A 13,680-nucleotide genomic window follows, 5' to 3' on the forward strand; every position below is an offset into this window, starting at 1 on the left:
TAACCATTTCCCGGCCTTATTGGACATTTAGCCAAAAAATGTTCTGAGGATGCACAATATAAGCACAGATTAGAACGCCTATATTGCTTCTCCACTTCAGACAATTTGGCTTTATTAATTTGCATAGGCTCATCAGATGTACCATGAACAGAGCGAGACTGGGGAAGAGAATTTTTAGAACACTCAGTGCAATTCCTCTGAACCCCTCTTTCTCGCGTACGCAGAGCAATTTTAATAGTCAATGAAATTAAGTCATCCAAACTCTCAGGAAGATCCCGAGTCACCAACTCATCTTTAAGTCTCTTAGAGACCATTCCAATATGTTGCTCTTAATGCCTCATTGTTCCACTTAAGTTCTGTGGCTATAGTTTGAAAACGAACCACATACTGACCAACTGGAGCTGCTCCATGCTTTACTCGTAAAATGTCCACAGATGCAGCCACTGATCTTCCAGGTTTGTCAAATATCCTTTTAAAATTTAAAATTAGAGACAAATGCTTGATAATTAGACATTAAGGCATCATTTCTCTCCCATAAAGGAGAGGCCCACTCAACAGCAGTACCAGACAATAATGACATAATGTAAGCCACTTTGACATGAGGGGTGGTAAAACTCTGAGGTAACAATTCAAAATGAATCTCACATTGGTTTAGAAATCCTCTACATGTTATCATGTTATTGGATTACCACCATAAGAGGTGGGAGTCGGTAGGCGTAAATGAGAAGCAGAAACCCCTGATGTACTTGTAACAGGAATTTTAAGTTTATCAAGACATGTGGAAAGATCCTGTAGACATTGCAAAACTTGAACTTGAGTAATTTCCTGTACTTCCAAACGGGCGGTCAAACCCTGAAGCACCTGTACCCTAGTAGCCTGTTCCAGATCCGGATTCATTTTTAGGTCTGTGCAAACTGTCACGGCTGCCGACACTGGAGACTCCTCGAGGGAGGCAGGCCTACTAGGCACAATAAACTGGGGTGGTATTAGGAATTACCTTTCCATGAAACTCAGTAGCACAGGATAAAAGTAAAATAGAATTTATTCACAATCAGTAAGGTCTCATATAAAGTCTCAAACAGCACAGAGATTCATATATGCAAATAATAAGTATAGGAGAGAATCTCCAAATATATATGCAGTCTTTAATATATAAGAACTAATGTGGTAGGGAACCCAGAGTCCAGTATGAGACTAACATCTCTGGATGTCATTGAGGACCTTGGACAGGGTAGAACCCTGTAGTAATGGAAATCCAGAGCAGAGTGAGGCCTGCAGAATAATATAGTTCCGGGAAAGGGCTGAGACCTGCGATGCAGTGAGAGATGAAGCAAACTTGAGCCTTGGGGTATAATGAAGATGGAGCAAGGTTAAACCCTGTAACGTAGCTAGCGTACAGAGCGGGGTTGAGTTCCTGTGATGCAGAGAAGATAATAGCGGGGTTGAGCCCCATAATGTAGCTAGGGTTCGAAGCGGGGTTGAGCCCCATGATGCAGAGAAGATTATAGCGGGGTTGAGCCCCGTAATGTAGCTAGAGTTCGAAGCGGGGTTGAGCACCGTGATGCAGAGAAGATTTTAGCGGGGTTGAGTCCCGTTATGTAGCTATGGTTTGGAGTGAGGTTGAGCCCCATGATGCAGTGAAGATTGTAGCAGGGTTGAGCCCTGTGGTGCGGCTAAGGTTTGGAGTGGGGTTGAGCCCCGTGATGCGGAGAAGATTGTAGCAGGGTTGAGCCCTGTGGTGTGGCTAGGGTTCGGAGCGGGGTTGAGCCCCGTGATGCGGAGAAGATTGGAGCAGGGTTGAGCCCTGTGGTGAAGCTAGGGTTCAGAGTGGGGTTGAGCCCCGCGATGCAGAGAAGATTGTAGCAGGGTAGAGCCCTGTGGTGTAGCTAGGGTTCAGAGCGGGGTTGAGCCCTGTGATGCAGAGATGACACTGTAACAGTGCAGTTGACAACTGTAACAAGGATGAGTTCAATATTCACAGGAATGAAAAGACAACAGGCAAAGTACAGCAAAATGATGAAAGCACAATGATGGAGCAAAAGCAATACTTAGATAATAGGAATGCTGGGCTCTGTAGTGCTGCAGACAACTGGCATCGGAAGTTCTTCTGGAATATAACAAAGTCCACAGCAATCCACAGTTGGCAGGAGTCCAAGAAAAGACCTGAAAGCAATGTTGCACAGACACTGAGACACAGTTAGTAACAGACTTTATACTAGAGGTCTGTGATCCATAGGAAGTTTTAGAACAGAACATGTGACCCAAATGGAATCAGGTTTGAAATAATGAGCAATCTAGGAATCCCACAACATGACGACTCCTGGGAAACAGATGATCACTTTAACACTCTATCCGCTGAATGAGAAGCATGCCAGCAAGCAGGATAGCTCCTCCAATGACTACAATGGAACTTTGGCAAAAGTAGTCTATTTTTATGTACTGAAATAGTTGCAGTCCTGACAGTGAGTATAGCTTAAAAATACAGAGACATGATGTTAACAAAGTTCCTTCTGGACGATTATGATTTGGTTTTATGTCTAGTTGGGCTGGTCGCAGAGTGGGAAAGGCTCAATCATTAGAGGATCACTAACCCTTACATATTATGGTAATACAGTATTAGCCAAAATTAGTAAAACTTTGCAGCTTAGTCCCTACCACATGGAAAGAGTGAGGACCATAACTCAGAAGCCAGGATTGCACATCAAAGTAGCTGGGGCAGAGATACTGGCATTTGTCTTCAAATGTGCTGTATATTTGTGTTTTGTACACTTAACAATAAAATAGTGACTCTGTCACCCACTAGTTACCTACTGTATTGGATTTACTTAACGCATAAAGGTACCAGTAAAGCCTGGGCCAACTTATAAGGCTGAGTTACAGGCAGACCAGTCACCTGGCATGTTGAAAAGAGCTAAACATTAGCCCGGTATCTTCACATTCTCAAAGATTCACAATGTGCAAAAATTCTTACTACATCCTTAGTACATATACATTAAAACAAAATCTGTCAAGTGTTATTCATATTTAATAGAAGGTTTCATGCAAGCTGCTATTAGAGACATGTTACATTAGATTGAATGGTAATAGGTGCAGATTAGATCTGATCTATACAGTTCTTACTTTCCTATTTGGCTCCTCAGAAGATTGTTCATTCTAAATAATGTTATTTTGATACTATCATGGTTCATACTAATCCTACAACAGCTAGCATAAAATTTGCATTAATTGTCTACATAATTAAACAAAACATTTAGGGGCATATGTATCAAAGCTTGATGTGAGATACAATTGTGAGATATATATCACCAACCAATCAGTTCCTATAATTTTTTAAACACAGCCTGCAAAATGTAAGTTAGAAGCTGATTGGTTGGTGATATAAATCTCACAATTTTATCTTGCATCAAGCTTTGATACTTATGCCCCTTAGTCAGAAAGAAACAGTGATCAAATGTGCATTATGTTTAAATTGCCTTATTATCTGAAAGATTTGTGAATTCATAACCTAAAAGCAGAACTATTATCCAATATTGCTAATTTTTCTGTAAAACAAAATTGCTTTAGATTTGCTAATTCCTTTTAACATTACACATCCATTTAAAACTACACGAAATAGGTAAGAAGAGATTGCAGATACACTAACCTACAATAATCACCTAATACAGTAGGTAAAAAAATATATCATATGCTATGCTCATGTAATCCATCAAAATATGTTTCAGTCACACGTCAAAAAAGTGAAATTATATGTTTCCGTCACACGTCAAAAAAGTGAAATTATATGTTTCCGTCACACGTCAAAAAAGTGAAATTATATGTTTCTGTCACACGTCAAAAAAGTGAAATTATATGTTTCAGTCACACGTCAAAAAAGTGATTTAACTGCTATGACTTAATCATCTAAGGTCTTACCCCATTTTTAATTGAACAGGTTGTAGGTGTTCTTCTTATGATATTAGTAATGAGAACATTGATAACGCATTATTATTTGCACCAATTTACTCACCTCTAGATTACAACACAATATATGGGTGATATTTTTTTGGGATGCTTCAGAGATATTTCATATGTGCATAAGAATGTAATGTATTGCATAATACGTCAATTAAATCATATCTTTCTTTCTTCATTCAGAGGAGTATGCTAAACACTGGTGTGCACAAATTATCAATTCTACTGGGGTCATGAGTCAGTGTCACAATACAGTGGACCCAAACATTTATTACAAGGTATTTTAGTTCTTAGTTTAAAAAGTTATTTATTGATAAACGAATATGCACACTGTGTTGATTGGGGGGTTAATGGTATATAAGGTATGTACTTTTTTTATTGCACTATGGGCCTGATTCAGAGCCGGACGCTATTTGCGCTCGCTCGTCCAGAAAAAGGGGCAGGCTATTTAAATTGACCGTTTGCTCTTTGCAGTCTGTTGACGCCTCTATGTCTGAACGAGCGAACAAAACATGCAGACTTTTTTTGTAAAAAACGCCCCCTGGCTACGTCATCTCCGCTATTTATTAGATTAATCGAGTACATCGAAAGGCGAATGAACTGCTCCCTATTCTTGTGGCAGCATTTTCCTACCACAATCATGCGAGCAGTTCTGGCTAAAAGACACCCAACGCTGCTTTGTTAATTATGCACACCCATTAAACGCCCGTTTTGACCATTTGGCATGCCTGCAATCGGATCTCCATTCCCCGTTTTCAAGCACCTTCCCCTGTTACCACCCACAAACGCCTCACTCTGTCACTCAAATTAGCAGGCATTCGCTATATTGCGAGCACACGATTTTCGACCGCACTGACTGGTTCGCGCGTGCGTTCTAAAACCCATATGCATGCGCAGATGTGCGAACATCGCTCGGAACGAACGAGTCGCCGCTTACGAGCGGCTCTGAATCAGGCCCTATGTTCTTGAAAAAAGTTGTTGGCCTGAAACTATACACTTGGGGCCTGCTTCAGACCCGGACGCTATTTGCATCCACTCGCTGGCTAAAAGGGGCTGGCTATTTAAATCATGCGCTCGCACTGCGTCGCGTAAAGCCACCCACTAAGTAATAGCGATTGGCCGCACTATGTGCTCGCACCTGTATAAAGACGCTCCTTTGCCACTCGCAAGACACGTCATCTCTGGCAGTTGTAGGATTAATCAGAAACATTGAGAGCCATCGGAGCTGCTCGCAGTGCTTGTGGTAGCCTTTTCTCACCACAACATTGCGAGCAGTTCATGCTAAAATGCAACCTAGTCATGTGTGTAATGACGCTACTTTGCTAATTATGCACACCCATTAAATGCCGTTCTGACGGTCGGGCACGCCTGCATTCACACATCCACACCCCCGTTTTCAAGCACCTTCCCCTGTTACCACCCATAAACGGCACTATCTGTCACTCAAAATAGCGGCCCGACTGCGGGCTATGGGCAAGCACTTTCCCATCACAATGACTGGTTCGCGCATGCGCATTGCGACTCATACGCATGCGCAGATTGCAAAAAATTGCTCAATGTAAGCGAGTGCAGCATAGCGTCCGGGTCTGAATCATGCCCTTGGTGTCTGTGTCATTCTTTGCAAAGCAGAGAATGCCGCCAGAATGGTGAATATGTGAGGTCTTTGGACATGGAGGGCACCTGGGCAAGTAATATGTGATTTGTGCCAACTAAAGCTATGTTAAATATATATATATATATATATATATATATATATATATATAGCACCTTGCTATCTATCTATTGCCACTCTGACCTTGATACATAATTTTCAAGTGTTATGCTCCTAGTCCCAACATGTATGTTGTAATTGACACCCTTAAGGTGCCTACACACATGCCAATATTTTATCCAATCTGGCCGATTCCGATGCATTGCAATGACAGATCATGTAAAATATGCTCAAATTGTGAGTCCTCACTCACGATCACGATGCGATGCACGTCCCCGCAGGTCGCACATCGCATCTTCAGATCTGCCGTGCTGTAGAGCAGCAAGAGAGGGTAAAAAAAAAGACTAATTTGTAAGGCACACCCCACAATTTCATAATTACAAGAAATAGAATAGTAGTTAATACATACCTTTTATTAAATACTCAATAAAAAGAGAAAAAGAAAAAATCACTAGAATAACTATCTATGACCATATTACAAAGATAAATGAATAATCAAAGCACTAATATCACACACAGACAAAAAAATATATATAATAAAAATTTACGTAAAATAACAATAGTAACACAGGATAGTTATGTGTATAATCTCAGACACTGTTGTCATGTATCCCTAAGCAATAAGTAGAACACAGATGTATGTAGTCTGTATCCACTGTTATGATTATGGTTAGATCTAAGCAGTAATGGATATAATGTATATGTTTTAGATATGGTACCATGCTGTAATTGCCACACATATATATACAGGATCTAAACATTTTGCAAGCTGCGCTAACAATGCTGCCCATATGTATTCAGAAACCAAAATATTATTCTGCATATAGTGGAAGAAACTGAAATTTATACAAATGACAGTGAATTGTTGTCATCAATATGTATAGCTTGCTACAGTTGCTGCACACATGTATATACATTGAATCTAGTCGTGCATGCAGCGGTAATAAAATGAAATAAAAAAATTAAACAAAAAAATGGAGATCATATATTTTCATGATGTGTTTTAGAGCAGATCTGATAATCTCAAGTCACGATGTACTGGATAGTTTACGAGGCACGATAGATTGTGTGTCAAATTGGCAGCTTTTTCAGACCAAATCGTGCCCACGACTGCTGGGGAGCTCCCAGGGAGAGTTCAGGGGATTGTGAGAATATCACTATGTGTGTAGACAACTAGGTGCCTACACACATGGCAATATTTTACCCGATCTGGCCGATTCCAACGCATCGGAACAACAGATTGTGTAAAATTTCCCCAAATCGTGAGTCCCCACTCACGATCACGATGTGATGCGCGTCCCCACAGGTCGCACATCGCATCTTCAGATTTGCCGTGCTGTAGGGCAGATCTGACAATCTCAAGTCATGATGTACTGGATAGTTTAGGAGGCATGATAGATCGTTTGTGAAATTAGCAGCTTATTTGGACCAAATCGTGCCCATGACTGCCGGGGAGCTCCCGAGGAGAGTTCAGGGGAAAATCGTACACATCGTGGGATTGTGAGCACATCGCTATGTGTATTGTAGCATATCACATATGATAATTACTTCACATAAAATGTGGTATAGGTTATTTATTGGACTTAATAACAAGCACTTTTTGTCACACCAATAAATAAGCACTTTTGGCACACCAAAACAAAGCAGTGGATAGAGATATATATCTATCTCTGAAATTAAGATAAAAATTGTATGAAAACTGGGGAAGTACAAATAATGGATAAAAATGGTGCATGAATAAGTGATACTCTGTTACAAGGAGTAAGTGATTAACAATTTACAATAGCCGGACAGGGCCATTTGTTAAAAGCTTGGATTCCAAGTGGATCTTTATATTATTATGGACTCATGAATGTATGTTTTCTCCTGCTACAGGATGTAGTCAGGATGCCGACAGTCTAAATGCCGACTGCCGGCTTCCCGACTGTCAATTTCCGGCAAGGTACTAATGACAGGCGTCAAAAACCCGACACCTGTCATTAGACTTACGCCGGGAGCCTGACGCCCGGCACACCAAACGAAGGTAAGCTGGATGCCAGGCGTGGACAGCCATGTTGGGGTGGGTTAGGTTTTAGGGCTCCCGGGGGGGACTTAGGGTTAGTCACCCCCCTGGGAGGGTAAGGTTTAGGCTAGGGGGGGTAGGGTTTGACACCCCCGGGGGAGGTTAGGGTTAGGCAGCTCCCTGGGACACTTAGGTTTAGGTTGCGGGGATGGGGGGGTTAGGTTTAGGCACTCAGAAAGGGGTTATGCACTTGGGGGAGGTTAGGGTTAGGCACCCCTAAAGGAGGGTTAGTGATAGTTATCGGGATCTTCACCCCTGCCGGGCTTCCACTGTCAGTATTTGAACCGTGTGGCCGGCGGTAGTACATACTACACCCAATGCTATGCAACAATGATTTGTGTCAATAGATAGAGGTCCACTTGGAACCTTCTAAAGATTTGTTGGAATCAGCTGATACATTGTATTAATTCATAACCATTTGTCAGGTTTCTGCATTTTATTGTTTATCATCCTATTTTTATAAGCATTGATATGGAGTGAATACATTTTATGTATTAGAAATGTCTAATTGTCATATGGTGCAATTTTAATTTTATAATCTAAATTAATTTGAATATACCTGTACCACGGTTATTTTCTCTCTTGATTTTTTCTTTTATGTTACTGGTTTGCAGCCATTCTTTTAACCGCAGCTAGGTAATAAAAAACAACATATATCACTGTACAATTGTTAGATTTTCTCATATATAACTTTCGAATATAATTATTTCTAACCTTTTAAAAGTAATGTTGCATTAATTTATATTAATTGAGATCCCTTCCAAGCTTCTTAGACTTATTTTTTTCTTTTTCTTTGTTATACTGTACACTAAAGAGAAAACTAGACTAAATAAATCAACCTCATATTGTCCTAAAGCAACACCTGACACTGCCACAATTAAATCTTTTGGTATCAATTGGCCTGCGCAAATCCTCAGCCTGAACCTGCTCCCTTGCCCAACCTTTCAATACCTTAGACAGAATAAATGATTTAGTCGGGTCCACCAAACTTTAAATTTATGAGAAATAAGAAATTCTTGATAAAACCGCCAACATTGCTGCCTTAGAACATGCCAATCCCAACATCTCATGCCAATCCCAACAAATTCCAAAGAAACCTGTCCAATCACTCCAAACTGCAGAATAAGACCTCATCGTAGCTGGAGCCAAGGCCTTCAAAGCGAGTCCCTCAATGCCGGCTAATGGCTCAAGTGACCTAAATCTACTCCACTGAACGAGATAGCGCAACCACAATTTTGTTTTCACCGCCTGGGGTACTGCGAGCTGTGATCTCTCTCTGTCTCATGTAAAGCAAAACCAAATGCCTCAGCAACCTTAAAGCCTGATGAAATACTGTCCTCTGAATATTGATGGCCTGCACAATGCCTAAATTATCACAACAGAACACTATTTGATGATTGCTAAGCTCCGAATTGCAACGTTTGACAGGCACCACAATTGGAAAAATCTCCAAAAGTAACATATTAGCTATCAAACCCTCCAACCTCCAAGCCTCAGGCCAAGCTCCAGCGCCCAGGTAAGTATGTACCAAAGCCTACTGAGTCAGAAGCATCAGTTTACAAGTGAAGCTCGCAATTAGCCCCTGGCTGTGGCAGCCAAATGTAAACTCCACTGAAATCCTTCAAGAAAGCCAATCACACCCACAATTCTTCCTTCAAATCTAAAAAGATGAGGATTAGATGGTGAGCCGTCCTGACCTCTGCAGTTGCCCTCTCTAACCTATGGCAAAAAACTCTTCCCATTGGGATGGCACGGCATTAAACATTTAACAAACTTAATGCATCTGTTTCAGCAAAACTTTTGTAGCTGAAACAAAAAAAAACAAAACCTTCAACTTATGTTTTTTGTCACAGGGCAACCTACACAGACCTAAAACTGAATATATCTCAATACCTAGGTAGGATAACCTGGGAACTGGCCCTTCAGTTTTTTCCCTTGCTATGGGTACTCCTATAACTGAGAAAACCGCCCTAACTGAGAAAAGAAGCTCGCTACAAACTGCCAAAACAACTGGCCCCACAAACAGAAAGCCATCCAAGTAGTGAGCAATACCTGATTGCCCCATACCTGCTTGAACGCACCACTGTAGGAAAGAGCTGAAACATTCAAAAAGGGAACATGATATTAAACAACCCATTTGTAGATATTTGTATGTGTAATTTTGGTCGTCAACGCTAAACCATATGTATTTAAAGGAATCAGGGTGAAGGGGAAGCAGCCAAAAAACACTCTCAATATCAACTTTGGCTACAACTGCGCATTGTTGAAGGCATAACTTTTACCTTTTCCTACTGAATTAAGACCTGGTTTGGCCAGAGAGGGCTGCTTACGGCCCACTGAGAATTCTGCAGAGACCCTTACCTGCTGAATGACTTCAAGCCATACTTCCACATCATTGAAGCCTAAACTTAAATTTTTTTTCACATCCTGCTTTTTGCAAAATACTTTGTCATACTGCCACCAAACATTTTTCCTTGCTGTTAAATACAAGCCATGAACCATATGCATGTATTTTAAAACATTCAAATATTTCCCAGGGCATGTTTCTAAATAACAGGCCGCAAATATATACATGCCAGACAGCCACAATTAGCATAACTTAGTCTGGCTTCAACTGCTACTTGACCTGCAGGCTTAATACGCTCCCTGATCTTGGATCTGACCCGTCTTAAAATAGCAGTATTTGCGCAGTGGACCATATCCCTTGATGCATTCCCAACCAAGCTGCCCATCACACTATGAAACTTTTTTGTACTTTTACACTTCCCTTTCAAATGTTGGGCGAAATAACACCTGAGCATACATGATTTCTCTGAAGAGCTGGATGAAGCAGTAGAGTCATCCGATAATGTATGTTGCGTAGCGCTGCTGGGGACTGAAACTTGTATCTCACCTGCTCCAGATGTGGAAAGGGCTGCCAAAGGTTCTTTTGATGCTGCATCTTGTCCCTCACTGCACAGTGTGCCCACCGTAGCTTGACTCGCTGATCCAGGATCTCCTTGTTGGCAATGGCTACCACAGACACTGATGTCACTGGCCTGGATACTGTACCTCTTCCTGCAAACTTGGAAAACTAACAATAGAGACTAGCATATTCTGAGTCGGCAAAGCCATCACAGTGAAAAGGGGCCACCTGCAATGAAATCTGCAGGAGGTACCAGTAGGAGAGGGGGTTGTAAGGATTGCTGCAGCCTGACCAGCAAGGAAAACACAGGCTGCTCAAATTGAGAAGGTACATGAATGAATAGTAAAATGCCTGTTGCATATACTGTGCAGGTGGCTACTTTAATAAAGGGTTATGCCTAGGCAAACCCATAAAAGGGGGGCACACCTGCTGCTGCATATTTTGGAAATTTGGTGACCAGCCAAAGCTTGGCTGAGCTGGCCATAGGGGAAGCAAGGCAGGGGCAGGTGCCAGCAAACTATGCATATTAGAAGCCACTGGGGGTGAAGACAAACCTGGCATTACCAAATGTAGCACAGCCCTGCCACTTGTAGGGAGCTAACTTACTGCTGCACAGGTGGTGCAGAGGAACACACAATGTCCCTTGTGCCCTGTGAACTGCTAGCTGCAGGGTGCTGCAGCAAACAAGAGGACATAACCATGCTCATGAAGCACTGGGGAAACCTAAAATGGCAGCTTCAGTTATGGAGGTAGGGCATAACATGGGCACTGGGGCCTAAGAGAGGGGGATGCTGGCTGAGTTAATGATAGCGGAGTGGCCACTTTGTTTTGAGCACCCTGTGCCAGCCACACTTGCAAGCTGGAAGGGGAAGGGTTGGATGCGCCACTGACCCGGTACCACTTTTAGAGGCCTGGCCCAACACATGGGTGCTTTGTTGTTTTTGTTTCTCTTGTGTTTGGGGTGTTAATCCAACTCTGCCTTTTCTGTTGTATGCACACTGTGTTGCTAGGAGGATGTATTAGATGCAGAGGAGTAGCGTGGAACCACAGCCCCCAGAGAAAGTGCATGTTATAGCGGCCCCCTCCCTGTACTGAATGGTGCCAGTGGGGTATGGCCAGCCTGCAAAAAGAATACTGAAGAGAAAAACAGCAAACAGTGACAGTATCACGCTGGGGCATGGAGGTCCCATTGAGGGAATGGATATTGGGGTAGATGAATGAAGCAGTGAAAAAAAAGTAGAGAAGTGTGCCAGTGGAGAAGTTGCCCATGGTAACCAATCAGCTTTGAGGTTGTATTTACAAGTACAGACTATAAAATAATAGGTAGAAGCTGATTGGTTGCTATGGATAACTTCTCCTCTGGCACACGTCTTCACTCTTTTCTCTTATAATTGAAGTGGACTTTACCTCAGATGTGTAACTTTTAAGTCCTTTGAAGCACAATGAATGAATGAGGAGAGAAGAAGGGATCAAAGAGGAGAGGTGAGAGGAAATTGCTGATCAGAAAGGGGAGGTGGCAGAAGCCAATAAGAAAAAGAGAGGAGATGAGTGGTGACAGAAGCCAATAAGAAAGGAGTGGACAGGAGTAAAGAGCCGATCACAGGGTAGAGAGTGGAGATAATTAAAGGGGTGAGAAGTGAATGTAATCAATCTAACAGGAAAGGGGAAGTGACAGAAGATGATCATAGAGGAGGGAGGGCCGGAGGGGAGGCAATCTGGGCAGCTTGAGGGAGCATGAAATGTAGAAATGGATCTCAGATCCGTAACTTATTTAAAATATAGAGCAAACAAACTGAGATAAAACTAACAGGCCCCTGTCATACTGTGCAGCGCCCCACGAATTTGGGAAACCTAGATGGTGCCCTCTGTCCATTTTGGTGCCCGAAGCTCATGCTCCACTGGAACCACCCTCGCTACTCCCCTGATTAGATGTACTATATCTGTAAGCATAGCCACTTCCATTTTTATTTTCTAAAACTATTTTTTTTCTACAAATATACTGTAAACATACCAAATACCACTGTTACCCACAAGTATATCAAACTCATATCTAAACTACACCTCTTAGCATACTCAGTTACATAAATGCAGAGCATAGCCACAATTGTCCCTAAAACAACAAATGTCAATCACAGCAGATACAATTAATATGCTCTATAGGCAAGGTGCTAAAAAAACAGCCTTATTCTATGACAAGCTTAGTTAATATAGGAACATACACAACATCACATTTCTACTAATAAAACAGGGAACACACCAGTTCATACGTATAAAACTTTAATCAATATATTAATCTACAATTACTTTTTCTACTTAATTTATACTATTGTTTGTGCAGCACATCACATCACACCCTAAACCACAAACTACAATACTAAAAAATACGCCATTATACACATAAACAGTATATATATTTAAAGCACACACAGACTAGAAAAACTCAGTAAAAATCAACAAGAAAATCACAGCACTGATAGGGTGTAACAAAAAGGCTCAACAAATTAATAAAAATATATACATTCAAATATGTATTGTACACATCTTAAAACTTTTAATTATTAATCTCATACTGCTATCTTAAAATCACAAAGTAAATATACTGATAATTCCAAAGATATAAAAAACACCACCACTCAAAATATGTATCATATGTCAAAAACTTGTATACTGTAAAAACTATTGGTGTCCTTCATTGAATATCCCTAAATAGGGTGATTCTCCAATGTCCAATTTATTCTGAAATCGTTTTATAGAAATGTTGAACAGCGTAATTAATAACCAGATAAATTATCGATCAGCACCTTTAAGTCCATATACAGTACCTCTGCACAGTTTATTACTGTAGCGGACCTCGCCTCCCAATAGACTGCTGAGGTTGTGAGTTTTAAAGGTGTAGCCATTAGTCTCCGTCGCTGTCCTGAGTGGAGATAATGTGATACTTCCGATGTTTGTAAGGGCTAATGGAGCTGGCTTGCAACTCGCCGTGATGATAGCACAAACTGCTGCAAACAGACGTGAGCCCTCACTAGCTGCTGAAGAAATGACACTCCC

The 13,680-nt window shown here is 41.4% G+C and overlaps 1 protein-coding gene across 1 annotated transcript in view; it reads left to right on the forward strand.

Moving 5' to 3' along the window:
• LOC148525217 (mucin-5B-like) overlaps positions 1 to 13,680 on the forward strand; it is a 239,013-nt gene that overhangs the window by 63,808 nt on the left and 161,525 nt on the right. Inside the window, exon 10 of the mRNA XM_088471027.1 lies at positions 4,135 to 4,229. Within this exon, the coding sequence (XP_088327153.1) occupies positions 4,135 to 4,229 (95 nt within the window). The remainder of the gene's footprint in view (positions 1 to 4,134; positions 4,230 to 13,680) is intronic.

This window comes from Taudactylus pleione, unplaced genomic scaffold, assembly GCF_031769625.1.
Source record: "Taudactylus pleione unplaced genomic scaffold, aTauple2 ptg000109l, whole genome shotgun sequence".
NCBI classification, from domain to species: Eukaryota; Metazoa; Chordata; class Amphibia; order Anura; family Myobatrachidae; genus Taudactylus; species Taudactylus pleione.